General features: G+C 41.5%; 1 protein-coding gene across 2 annotated transcripts in view; it reads right to left on the reverse strand.

Moving 5' to 3' along the window:
- Nucleotides 1-13833, reverse strand: part of SKAP1 (src kinase associated phosphoprotein 1) — an 834367-nt gene that overhangs the window by 247598 nt on the left and 572936 nt on the right. For both annotated transcript variants that reach the window (XM_069751743.1, XM_069751744.1), the window contains exons 5-9: nucleotides 12881-12946; nucleotides 12017-12100; nucleotides 5360-5496; nucleotides 5213-5276; nucleotides 1400-1549 (exon numbers count right to left, since the gene is read on the reverse strand). In XM_069751743.1, the coding sequence (XP_069607844.1) occupies nucleotides 1400-1549; nucleotides 5213-5276; nucleotides 5360-5496; nucleotides 12017-12100; nucleotides 12881-12946 (501 nt within the window). The remainder of the gene's footprint in view (nucleotides 1-1399; nucleotides 1550-5212; nucleotides 5277-5359; nucleotides 5497-12016; nucleotides 12101-12880; nucleotides 12947-13833) is intronic.

The following is a 13833-nucleotide window of genomic DNA, read 5'->3' on the forward strand; positions in this document are numbered from 1 at the left end:
TTCAAAGCGCTTTATTTTAGTAATACATGAACACAAAACTAAAAGAGCCACCTTGTTAGAATGCAGCATTACTGCTGCACAAGGTGGCTCTTTTAGTTTATAACGGCTGGAGGGGGGTGACAGTGGCCCTTTAAATCGTATGTTTATAAATCGAGTACTGACTGTTCTGCATTCATCACAACAGCATGGCTTCACAGAGGAAGAGTTTGGGTGAACTGGCTCCCTGCGGTCCAAACCTTTCACTAATAGAAAACTTTTGGTGCATTAAGAAATAAAAAATCTGGCAAATAACACGCATGACTGTATAGCAGCTAGAATCCTACATCAGACGAGAATGGGACAACATTCCTCTCCCAAAACTCCATTAGCTGGTCTCCTCACCTCATGCTACACAATGCTCTGTACCACCTTTTTCAGTTGTGTTTCTTCCAACAATTTCTATATGAGTTAATTTACTCAAATTGGAAGCATGTCTAGCTTTCACCTTCTGTCTGTGTCCTATGTTCCATTGTGAGTAAAATATGGTTATAAGTGATTTACAAATCATTCCTTATTGTTTTCTGCACATTTTACGCAGTTCCAACTGTTTTGGAATTGGGGTTGTATAGTTTCTTGCAATGTACAACATAATTCTTTATATCAGTTAAATAGTTTTTGTAGCGTTAAGATTTATAAACAAAAAAAGTGAATATCTGCTGGACCTAGCATTTCCGAGTTTGCAGTCTGAGTGCAAGAGGAAGATCCTGCTATAAAAAAGCTGGACATAAGGAGACTGTGGACATTTCTGCCAAATTGCTCTTTATGAAGAGCATCTTATTTGTCCCCCTGCAAGTCGCTTTCCTTTCTCTTGCACCAAGTGGGCACTGGGAGTCAAGGAAAAAAAACACCAGCCAGTTGTGGCAGAAGGACCAGTGGTGCAGAAACTAGGAGCCTGCGGCACAGCTGTGCACGGACTCTGAACAGTGACAAAGTGGACGGCACTACAGAAAAATCTCGCAGGAGCTGGGTTTTAATGTAGCAATTTGATTCAATTTTCCACTCTATAAAATTACCCATCACCGCTCCTTGCTGTCTAACAGACACCTTCACTCTTAATTTAACAATCTGATCCAATTCTGCCAGGGAAATTGGAAAAATTTATCACCTGTGAAATTTTATTTTTCCTTGGTTGTATCTGTTTTTGTAAAACTTCATTAACGACGATGACTTGCTGAGGAAATAATGTTGTTTTTTTATCTGCTTGGGACAAGAGAAATAGCCCCAGCAGAGACTGTATGCTCATTAGCATAATAAAACAAAGAAGCATACAATGAGTGAAGACAAATACCCTACAGCTGGATATCACACAACCTGTGGGGAATCGAGTGTCGCCCATGGCTTTACATAATTAACCTCTTACCTGGAACTACCTCGTAGATGTCATCATCCTCAATGGGACTGCCTGCCCTGTTCAGAGGTGGAGGGTGTATCATATGAGCGGAGTTAAGGCTGTCCACATCATCGTAAGACTCTTCATCATCTTCACAAGGTATAGAGGATGAGATGATATCTGAGAGAAAACAAGAAGGGTCCACAAACAATGACATCCATACATCACTATACAATTACCTTCACATTTCTGAGACAACTAATATGATCACATCCCTACAAAAGTATCTGCCTTTATGTAACCCATTTGTTGCCATCCTCATCAAACGTAAATCCTGAACAAGTTTTCCTACAGTAAAAATGCTGTCAGATGCAGGTGAAGGACATAATTCTTGTCAATCACCATTATCCTGCTGGGGATGTGTGGACCAAGCATCACTGAGTGATCAGTCACCGATCTTGTTGTTGTGGTGTTCTGGGGGAACCTCTCTCACCAGGGTCCGGCAAACCTTGGCAGAAAACTTTGCCCTAACCTGTAATAATAGGGCTTATTATTATTAATAAGCAAAGAGTTTGTATGTTCTCTCCGTGTTTGCGTGGGTTTCCTCCGGGCACTCCGGTTTCCTCCCACATTCCAAAGACATACTGATAGGGAATCTAGATTGTGAGCCCCATCTGGGACAGTGATGATAATGTGTGCAAAATGTAAAGCGCTGCGGAATATGTTAGCGCTATGTAAAAATAAAGATTATTATTTATTATTATTAATAATTACTTATCTGTATTCTAAGACAAGACGGGCACAAAAGCCCGTTGTTCTCAGAGATCCCCCCATAACAAAATGTTGCACATTACAATGTGAGGTATGTATTCTTTATTGGCAGTGACACGCAGCCTCCCTCTGCCCTGCAGTCTTCTCCCCCTCAGTGCACGGAGGAGAGAGTGTGCTCAGATCACAGTGCTGTATAAGCACTCGTTCCCATATATCCAGCCACTTGTTTTTTTTCCCCTAAAGCATGATAGTGACATGCCAGAAGGAATTGATGGTAGAACTGATGCAATTTTTAAAATAGGATTGTTCCTGACATCAGGAGTAGAAGCTGTTGCGTTAGACTAATATATGTGATCCCAAAGTGGCTCCTGTCCCTACCCTCTTAGTCACTTGTATCCGCTGTCCTTTAAAGTGTGGCACAAAAGCTTTACAGAATATGACTCCTCCTATTGAAAAAATGTTTTATAAAATTCTGGACAGTATTCCCAACAAGAAAAATCATCACACTCACACACTGCTGCTATTAAAATTAAGATAAACACTTTATACACAATTCAATTCAAAGTGGAAAGACATGTATTCAAGAAACTGGATAGAAGCCTTGAGCGTTATTTGTGTTCTGATTCTGTTAAAAGATGGGGATAATTTTTGGATTGTTGTAGATCACCAGAATGGAGGATTTGCGTCCAATGTTCTCCCATGGCTACAAACATTCAAGAGTTGAACAGAATCGACAAACCGGATCTGCAATTAGGGTCCCACTACAATAGTTATCACCAATCAAGTGGATAAGGAATCATTTATGTACAATGAAATATCAGTAAATGATAGGGCTCCTGACCAGCCACATTTTCGGGTTTTATCGTAGATGCTTTCCTAACGGCTGTAAAAAAAAAAACTTGTTCGGATATTAAAATTCATTTTGCCTCTTTTCTTTTCTATTTGGAACTTAATTTTTATGTCATTTTTGTATTCGTTTTTAAAAAAATAGGAAATTCGAATCTATTTTTCATCATTTTTTATGATTAAGGGTATGTTCACACGTTCAGGATTTCCATCCTTTTTTTTTCCTGACTGTTTTTTAAAAAACTGCAGCTCTTGGCAGAAAACGCAGGTCCTTTTTTTGGTCCTTTTTTGGTCCGTTTTTGATGCGTTTTTTGATGCGTTTTTTGATGCGTTTTTTTTTATGCAGTTTTCTAGCCAGAGTCTGTGTGTTTTCTAGGAATTTTTTTAGGGTTAAAATGGCTGAAAATACCCTAACCCTACCCCTACCCCTAACCCTACCCCTACCCCTAACCCTACCCCTAACCCTACCCCTAACCCTAACCCTAACCCTACCCCTAACCCTAACCCTACCCCTACCCCTATTCTAACCTTAGTGAAAAAAAAAAAAAAAATTCTTTATTTTTTTTTATTGTCCCTACCTATGGGGGTGACAAAGTGGGGGGGGTGTCATTTACTATTTTTTTATTTTGATCACTGAGATAGGTTATATCTCAGTGATCAAAATGCACTTTGGAACGAATCTGCCGGCCGGCAGATTCGGCGGGCGCACTGCGCATGCGCCCGCCATTTTGCAAGATGGCGGCGCCCAGGGAGAAGACGGCCGGACGGACACCGGGACGCCGGGTGAGTATAAGGGGGGGAGATTAGGGCACGGGGGGGGCATCGGAGCACTGGGGGGGGGCATCGGAGCACTGGGGGGGGGCATCGGAGCACGGGGGGGCGGGATCGGAACACGGGGGGGCAGCCACACTCCGCCCACGCACTTCCGCCCGCTCCCCGCACTTCCTGCTGCAGCGGTTCTGCACATCAAATCGCAGTAAAACCCGCAGATATATTTTTGATCTGCGGGTTTTACTGCGGTTTGGACCTCACAATGGAGGTCTATGGGTGCAGAACCGCTGCGGCTCCGGAAAAAGAATTGACATGCTCCTTCTTTTTTCCGGGAGCTATTCAGCGCGTCTTTTTTTTTACAATTTCCGGACCATGTGCACAGTGTGTCCTGTTTTCCATAGGGTACAGTGTACTGTACCCTGCATGGAAAACAGCTGCGGAACCGCAGCGGCAAAACCGCCGCGGTTCCGCGGTAAAAAACGCACTGTGTGAACATGGCCTAAAAAGGCCAGCTAGAAATATTTTAAATTGCATTCTCCTTTCTGTAGAACTTATCTTTATATATTAAACACATTTTTCCAAAGGGGTGGGGCTAGAAATAGTCATTTAGACTGCTAGTGGCTGTCTTTTTTTATGCTTTTATTTCTGTTTTACTTCTGCCTTTTGCTATATTAATTTTATACATATATTGTGCTTAAAAAACCTTTGGGAGATGCGAGAAGGTGCAATATGACATATCAATACTTTTATTGCCAATTTCCCTAGTAGCTGGGACCTCAGCTACAAGTGAATTTCAAAATTATGGCTGTGTAAATTGCCTCTTCAGAGAGGAACAGGACTAGAACTCTATAGCGCCAGCTGTTGGAAGTAGCGATCCTACAAGTCACAATCAACCCTTTAATGAGCCTTGCAATAGGACTTAGGATAAAAGCCAAATCAGTATCTCAATTTGCAGACACAGTGTTATGGGGTATTGCCCCTCATCAGTGCAAATTATGAGATCTGACTTGGCTAGGTGAGAGGCTTTGGAATGAGATCTAAGGGGTAACTTTTCTCCTTAGCAGCAAGGAACATTCTCTGACCTCATATTTTGTCTCAAGCCACATAACGAGCGAATACAAAGTCTATTGTGAAAGGACGAGGAGCAGGATTAGCCGTGACATCGCCTACAGTGAATGGTGGATCCTGTCTTATCAGCTGTATATAAAGGTGTTGTCTGTCATTGTAGTCCTGACTCTGATGATAATGAACATGCTGAAAACTCTTCCTAAAAAGCACAGAAGTCTCAATAGCCCAGTTGTTAGTGTGAACACTGCAAGATACCTAATTGTGTTTTTTTTTCTCGTTCAGAATATGAAAAATAAATTGCCAACAATGAGATAAAAAAAATGTGCCTATATAATAATTCAAAATCTTGTCCTCTTAATGTCAAAGTGTAATGTATTATATACCCACCTTTTACCAAAAATTGTATTTGTTCCACCCAGTTCTTCGCTTCTCCTGGACTGGCCGCGGTGAACTGTTAATAGAAGAATAACAAAATTGTTAAGTAGGTTCGTGTTGGCCTCCTTTAAATTCATTTTCTATAACACTGGACATTACCTCATAACTGCGATTACCAGGAGAGATTAACTCAAAGCAGGAATCTCGTCGAGAGTCTTTGCGGATATTTGAAACCAGCTGGGCACCACAGTCTTTTATCAAGAAGCCACCCTTGGGAACTCTCCCTGCAATAAAATCTGCGAACAATTACTTTGTAAAGGACAGGACTCTGATATATGTTTTATCCCACTAAAGCAATAACAGTTGGAATTGCTTTTCATACTATCAGGTCTGAACCACAAGCGGTGGTCTGCTGGTGGATGGCAAGGCCCTGGGCAGCATGTTGGGACATGAGCCATTGTGTAAAAACAGGTGAATGCCACCCTAAGGCATAAGGGAGACATTCGCTAGGGATGTGAGTGAGAATATGTTCTTTCTCTGTTCTCTTGGGGGCTGTTGTAATATTTCTCTATAGAATAAATGTATTTTACATATAATGCTTGCAATCTAGCAATATTCCAGCTGTGCGATCTACATCAGCCTAGCTCAGTTGTATTCGTTCACTTTAAAGGGGTTGTCAACAACTCGGACAACTTCCTCTCAATCCCCATGATCACACCAAGTAAATTAATAACACTTACTGTACACTCACCTCCATCGCTGTTCCAGGGGTGTCAGCACTGGCTCTCCCAGGGCTTGTGTAACATAACAATGCAGCTGCTCACTCACTTCTTCCAAATGTCTGATTTGTACAAAGGAGGGAATAGTGAAGAGTCCGCTGATTGGCTGCAGGGATCACGTGACATAATGCCACTGGAGCCCTGGGAGAGCCAGTGTCAACACTGATGGAATGGCACCATAGGCGAGTATAGGTTTTATTATTTTACTTGGAGGAAACATGCTGATTGAGAAGGGGTGGTCACAAATCAATATGGCAGATAACCCATAAATGGCACATAGACTAAAACCGGTAGGTATACACATGGCATACCCACAAACCTCTACAAAATTTTTTAATGAAAGCTCATGCTGAATTACATAGGCAAACATACATTGCTAGAGGACTGCTTTAATATTTTGGCTATATTGTTTGAAGCCCTATACATAATTATAATTTTTTTTTGTTTTTTGCATAGAGTAGCTGTTTGATTCATATTATAAATAAAAATGTCTAATTGATATTTAGTCGGTCCAACATAACAATTTTATGATTAAAGCTGCTCTTGTGTTAATTAGAAGAGGCTTCTAATTTGGTTTCTCTGCTCAGTATTCAACTTCCTGCCCTATGAGATTTGCAGTTATGAGGTGGGCATCATTATTATTCCAAAGCTACAAATAAAACATGAATTTAAGAGCTGCTTTTTATGTTCATCAAGCAGAAAGAAATAATTCACGTTACATAACTAGTAAAAAATGCAATGCATTATTTAGAGGTCACGTAGCTGATTTCCTCCGTGTTATGAACCTACTCCCTTCGCACTCGTTCATGAGGCCATACGGTTAATTGTGGCTAACAGCAGGATAGCTGCATCCAGATGTGTAAACCCTTCCTTCCTGAATGGTGTATACATGCAGGAGAATAAAACTGGGCAAATCACAAAACATGGAAAATATAGGATTTGTTACCATGCCGTTACAGAGAAATATGAAGTTGTAAATCTAATTAAGATGTGTGTCACGTAGCAAATGAAAGAAAAAATATTATTACATGTGCCCCCATTATAACAATACATGAGAAAGTTAAAAACAACTAGATTCATACATTTTACATAGATATGTACATTACAAAATATTTATGTACAGTATTTTATGCAGTATTAAATATCAGTTCTAAATACCAATGGCTATTTGTATCATGCCCCAGTCTATAATACAGTTACTCGGGTTTGCCTAGGGTGCTCGGTTATGCTCAGAGTATCGCGGGTGCTCGAGTGACATGGTCGAGTCCCTGCACCCCATGTTTTGTGGCTGTCCAAATACAGACACATGTACAGTATACTGTATACACATGCTCACATACACATTACTTATTTAGATCTGCAAGAAATTCTAGATTTAGATGAATTTTAGCTTAAATCCTGATACACTGCTGTGTTAGGAGACCTCTACATTTAACCCCTTCACGCCATGGTCATTTTTTCATTTTAGTTTTTCCTCCCCTTCTTCCAAGAGCCAAAACTTTTTTATTTTTCCTTCAAAATAGCTGTACAAGGGCTTATTATTTCCAGAACAAGTTGTACTTTTGAATGACACCATTCATACTATCACAAAGTGTAAGGGAAAATGTGAAAATAAATTTCAAGTGCGTGAAAATAACGGAAAAAAGTGCAACTTCACGCTTGGGTTTTTTTATTTTATTTTTTTTATTTACCATGTTCATTATTTGACTCACTTAGCAATATGATTCTCCAGGTGAGTACGAGTACCCAGATCCCAAACATGTATACCGTATTTTTCGGACTATAAGACGCACCGGACCATAAGACGCACCCCAAATTTGGGGTGAAAATTGCAGAAAAAAAGATTTTTTATAACATGGGGGTCCGTCTTATTGTCCGAATTTACAGTATCTTATGGCGGTGGCAGAGCAGGGTCACAGGAGGCAAGGTGGGGTGATGCTGGGATGAGGAGGTGCTGGGATGAGAAGGTGCTGGGATCAGAAGGTGCTGGGATCAGGAGGTGCTGGGATCAGGAGGTGCTGGGATCAGGAGGTGCTGGGATCAGGAGGTGCTGGGATGAGAAGGTGCTGGGATCAGGAGGTGCTGGGATCAGGAGGTGCTGGGATCAGGAGGTGCTGGGATCAGGAGTTGCTGGGATGAGAAGGTGCTGGGATGAGAAGGTGCTGGGATCAGGAGGTGCTGGGATCAGGAGGTGCTGGGATCAGGAGGTGCTGGGATCAGGAGGTGCAGTGAGAGGTATGGCGTGAGAGGGGTCCCTGGCGTACCATGCAGGCTTACCTAGGTGGCAGAGGTGCGGTGGCAGAGGTCCGGTGGCAGAGGTGCGGTTGCGGGGGTGTGGCGGCAGAGGAGGCGCAGGAAGCGGGGTCCCTTTCCCCGGTATGGTGATGCAGCAGGCCCGGTATGCAGCAGAGCCGGGTGAATCCTCTTGTTATCGGTGGGCGCGGCCATCTTCCTGAGGCCGCGCGTGTGCAGATGAAGCACTCTGCTCCCAGGGCTTCAGGAAAATGGCCGCGGGAGGCCGCGCGTGCGTGCGGCGGCCATTTTCCTGAAGCCCCGGGAAGCAGAGCGCTCCATCTGCGCACGCGCGGCCTCCGGAAAATGGCCGCCACCACCGATAACAAGAGGATTCACCCGGCTCTGCTGCATACCGGGCCTGCTGCATCACCATACCGGGGAAAGGGACCCCGCTTACTGCGCCTCCTCTGCCGCCACACCCCCGCAACCGCACCTCTGCCACCTAGGTAAGCCTGCATTGCGACTATTAGACGCACCCCCCATTTTCCCCCTTTTTTGGGGGGGAAAAAGTGCGTCTTTTAGTCCGAAAAATACGGTAGTTTGTTTTTTATTTAAGTGGTGAAAAAAAAAATCGTAAATTTGTAAGAAATGTATTTTTCTCTTATATCAACATTTTCCAAGACTTGAAACATTTTCATTTTTTGGGATATGAGGCTGTGTGAGGTATTATTTTTTGTGCACTGGGCTGATGTTTTTACTGATACCATTTGGGGGTAGATACAATGTTTTGATCGTTTGCTATTACATTTTATTTAATTCTGGCGCTTTTATTTTTTTTCGTTACGCTGTTTACCAATCGGTTTAATCTATTTTATATTAGGATAGATCGGACTTTTAGGAATGTAGTGATACCAAATATGTGTATTTTGCTTTCATGATTTTATTTTTAATGGGGTAAAAGGGGAGTGATTTGAACTTTTGTATGTTTTTTAATTTTTTTTTCACTTTTTACTGGACTGAATTATTCTCTCAGGGGACTGCTATGTATAGTGAAAATCACAATCTTCAGCTGTCATAACAACCCATTGGCGCCCTGAAATCACACCAGGGGCGCGCTGATGGAAGCATGGAATGACACATGCCCCTGACGGCACGTACTAACTGCTGTTGTCAGAGATTGACAGTGGGATTATTAGCCATGGGCAGAGATATACTCCACCCGTGGTTGTTGGAGGTCCATGATGGCTGATTAATCCAGCGGTCATGTGCGCAGAAAGATGCGAGCTTGGCGTGAGAGCCTGCATGAAAGTCAGGGAGCCAACATACCGGTATGTCATATGTCAGTAAGGGGTTAAAGACAAGTGAATGCCGATTTTACATGCAGGATATGAAGCTACAATTTCTTTGCAGTGGGAATGATAATATGTAATAAGTACTTTACGCTGACCACATATACTCTTGAACATTGAAATTGAACCTCCAAGAAGGAAAATTTGTAAATTATGGAAAGCACAGGATGGATAGACATGCTAATGAATTGCAAATGAAAAAAACATGGAAACATTTTTAAAACATCTTGAATTACTCAGTACGGAGTATGAGTGCCAAATGCAGAAATACATGTAGTCACACTTCTTGCCTGCTATCAATGAAGTTATTAATGGCTGTTTAAGGAATTTACTGCCACGCTGCATTCATTTAGGCAAATCATCAAGATCCGCTGCTGTACCATGAATGAAGAATAGAGGGGTCGGGTTTCCATACATTATGCCACCTCTCGCCATAATCCTGGGAATAGGACTGATGTGATGCTCCCACTCCATGGTGTTGTCCATGTGGTCTCTAGATTAATCTCTGGGTATCACTGTTTCCAAGAAAAAGCAGGATTCATCAATGAAGATGATAAAACTCCATTCCAGCCTCTGTTCTCCATCTGTAGAGGAGGATGTAGGCAATGCTATGAAAAGGCCTTCACCTCGGTCCTATTTCTGGGCTTATGGTCGGCGTTGGTAAAATGTACAGTAGACGGTTGCTTCTAGCCTTCAATCCAGGTACACTAACAGCTTGGCATTACATTGATTTTGCCACGGAAACAGTGTCACAGCCATTATTCTAGTGTTCCAGGAGTAATTTCTCAACATGACAACGCCAAGACACATGTTGCTTGTGTTATTGTGAGCAGCCTGTGTGGCCGAAACAGGCTACCATGGCCTGCAGCATCCTCAGACTGTCTCTCATCTAGCACATCTGGGATATCATTGATCGCCAATTGCAAAGAAAGTGGCCAGCAACAGATCTTTGACTTATATGACCAAATACATTTAGCGTGGCAGAACATTCCTCTGACAACAATTAATAGCTTCATTAACAAAAACCAACGTGTGTAAGTGGTGGGATTTCTGAGAGGTGGTCATAATGAGTACTAAATAAATTTAGAGGTTTTTAACATTTTGTTTCCATTATTCACCATTTGTATATGATTAAACCCTTTACGACATATGATACACATTTACATCATATATTGTGTTCCTAACCTTGATGTGGGCTCACACGCCGAGTCGGAATCTTTCCTGACAGATGATGACTGATTTGATCACCCATCATGTGACTAACAGCCTCAGGTGGATCTCCATCCATGGCTGTTAACCTGCTAAATGCTGCTGTCAATATCTGACAGTGGCATTTAACATACGTCGGTAGGGGGCGTGTCACCTGCCCATCGCCATACCAATGATGTGATCGCCAATGGGTTTCAATGACAGCCGGGAGCCTGCTGAAGACCTCTGATTCTCATGACAATTCTCCTGTGAAAGCCAGCATTTACCTGGCATTCATAGGAGACTGAGATTTTCGCTATACATTGCAGTGCTGATGTACTGCTATGCGATCCGACGATCGCAGCTTTAAGTCCCCTAAAGGGATTATTAAATACAATAAAAAGTCAAATAAAAATGTTTCTCAAAAATATGAAAAAAAATATAAACAATCAAACAACCTTCCTTTTGCCTAATTAAAAAATAAAATACATATTTTTGGTATTGCTGCATTTGTAAAAATCAAATCTATCAAAATATAAAATAATTGAATCTAATTGGTAGACAGCTTAATGAGAACAAAAATTCAAAAGCCAGAATTAAGCTTTTTGGCTGCCACAAAATGCAATCAAGAGGAGATTAAAACATTTTTTTATCTACCACAAAATGGCCTCATTAAAATATCAGCTGAGGGCACAAAAAACAAGCCCTCCCACAGCTTCATATCTTGAAAATCGAAAATGTTATGGGTCTCAGAAAATGGTAACAAGCTATTTTTGTTTGTTTTAACAGATTTCTGAATTTTTTTCACCACTTAAAAGAGAAAAATAAAAACTGTACATGTTGGGCATCTGCGTGATCGTACTGACCTGGAAAATCATATCGCCTGGTCAGTTTTACAATATAGTGAACATTGTAAATAAAAAATCCAAAACAATTGTGGAATGTAACTTTTTTTTTAAAATTTCAACTCACGTGAATTTATTTTTTTCCCCGCTTTGCAGTGCATCACATGATAAAATGAACGGTGGCATTCAAAAGCACAACTTGTCCAGCAAAAAAATGCCCTCGTACTGTTTTGTGGACAGAAAAATGAAAAAGTTATGGGTCTTGGAGGAAGGGGAGGAAAAAACAAAAATGAAAAAAAAAAAAAGAAAATTGCCTGGTCCTGAAGGAGTTAACATGTCTCTATGATCCTATGGTTTCCATAATTCCAAAACTTTTCATTCTTGGTGCTGCAATTTTAATTTTGAGGTGTGTACACTTACCTTTCTCATTAGAGTAGTAGCAAAAGCTAATGTTAGAGAGAACACACCACCTTTTCTGCCACTCGGACCCAAAGAAGCCATGATCTGTGGAAAAAAAAACGCATGCGGGTTGGACAAGATTTGTTATTTGGGTTAATAGGGGCCAAAAGTAGGGTGTGCCCAGGCTTGGACTAGCCCACAGGAGAATTCTCCGGTGGGTTCATGTGTAAGAGTGGGCCACCACCCTCTTATATGAGCAGTACTTGGCACTTTAGATGTGATGTGATTGGCTGCTATTGGAGAAACCTCCTATGCACTACCACTTGGAAAAAAGGCCCTTTATGTCATACATAGTCCCAGTTTACACCCTAATAATGGTTTAAAAACTTGGAGTGAATGCTTAGAAAAAAAAACACCTGTTTAGGCATTACTGATAAGAATGCCATTCAGAAAGGGGCTAATGAGTGAATCACCAGAATGGACATAATATTACATGCTATGTTATGTAAGAATAACAGATTTCTAAGAAGAGGCTTTATAAAGACTCCTCATAAGTAGAGATGAGCGAATTTGTTCAGGTTCCCTGTTATTCAGCAAGCTATAGCACTTGCCTAATAAGCTGCAGAGGGAACCCGGCTTCCTGGATCGATCCGGCTGATCAGCAGTTTGGCTCCGCAGCTGCATGTGTCGCAGCTGTGTGACAGTCACGACACATGCATGGAGAGCCTGTTTGTTGGGCTCTGCATTCATGTGCTGTGACACTACCGCGACACATGCAGCTGCGGCGCCGATCAGCTGGCGAGATCCAGGAAGCCGGGCAAATTCGCTCATCTCTACTCATAACTTATACCAAATTTTGGTAAGCAGCACCAAATTACATCTTACCTCTGTTCCTCTTCTCTAAGTAGCCCTGTTTCAAAAGCTTTTCAGGCTCTTCAGTATCTCGAGATTCTAAAACAAATAAAATAAATTATATATATATGGAAATTCTGGAAATTAAATATGCAAATTGTCTCTTCAGAGAGGAAGAGGACTTGAACTCCAGAGCCAAACATTGGAAGTAGCAATCCTACAAGTCATTATCGACCCTTTAACAAGCCTTGCAATATGACTTAGGATAGCAAGGTGTTTAAGTGTACTAGCTAGCTGCCAGATCTGGCTTGTTGTCACTCTCCACAAGAGAAACGTTACCCCTTAGATCCCAGTTTTAGCCACTGACTCAGCCAAACTAGATCTCATACTTTGTACTGACGGGGGACACCACCCTGAAAAACCGTGTCTGTAAATTGAGATTCTGATTTGGCTTTTATTCTAAATCATATTGCGAGGCTCGTTAAAGGGTCGGTAACGACTTGTAAGATTGCTACTTCCAATATGTGGCACTAGAGTACAAGTCCTCTTCCTCTCTGTAGAGACACTTCTGGTCACTTATTCACCTGCTTGCAATCGGTGAAACAGGCCTTAATATGTATATGTAGTATATGTCCGGTATTCCATATGGTTTTTGGAAACTGAAATCATTGTGTGCAGAAACTTACACAAGTACTTATGGCTCAGTGGGTTGCATAGAAAAATAACATCCGTAAATGAAGAGCATCCTCCCAGGCTTTTATTTACCAGAATGTAAACACTATGAGTCAAAGGGGAATCTATATGTGAAAATGCTGTCATCATCTTCCAACAATTCATTTCCATCTCAAGTTCTCTGATCTTCTACCTAATGTACTTATTAAACACTACACTATAAATTAGGTCATTACCAATAAATGTCTGCTGTGGATAATGGATTACACAATTCAGTAACAGAGATCGGTCTGGTTAAATACCTGCAATGCTAT

The sequence above is a fragment of the Ranitomeya imitator genome, chromosome 2, assembly GCF_032444005.1.
Source record: "Ranitomeya imitator isolate aRanImi1 chromosome 2, aRanImi1.pri, whole genome shotgun sequence".
NCBI lineage: Eukaryota > Metazoa > Chordata > Amphibia > Anura > Dendrobatidae > Ranitomeya > Ranitomeya imitator.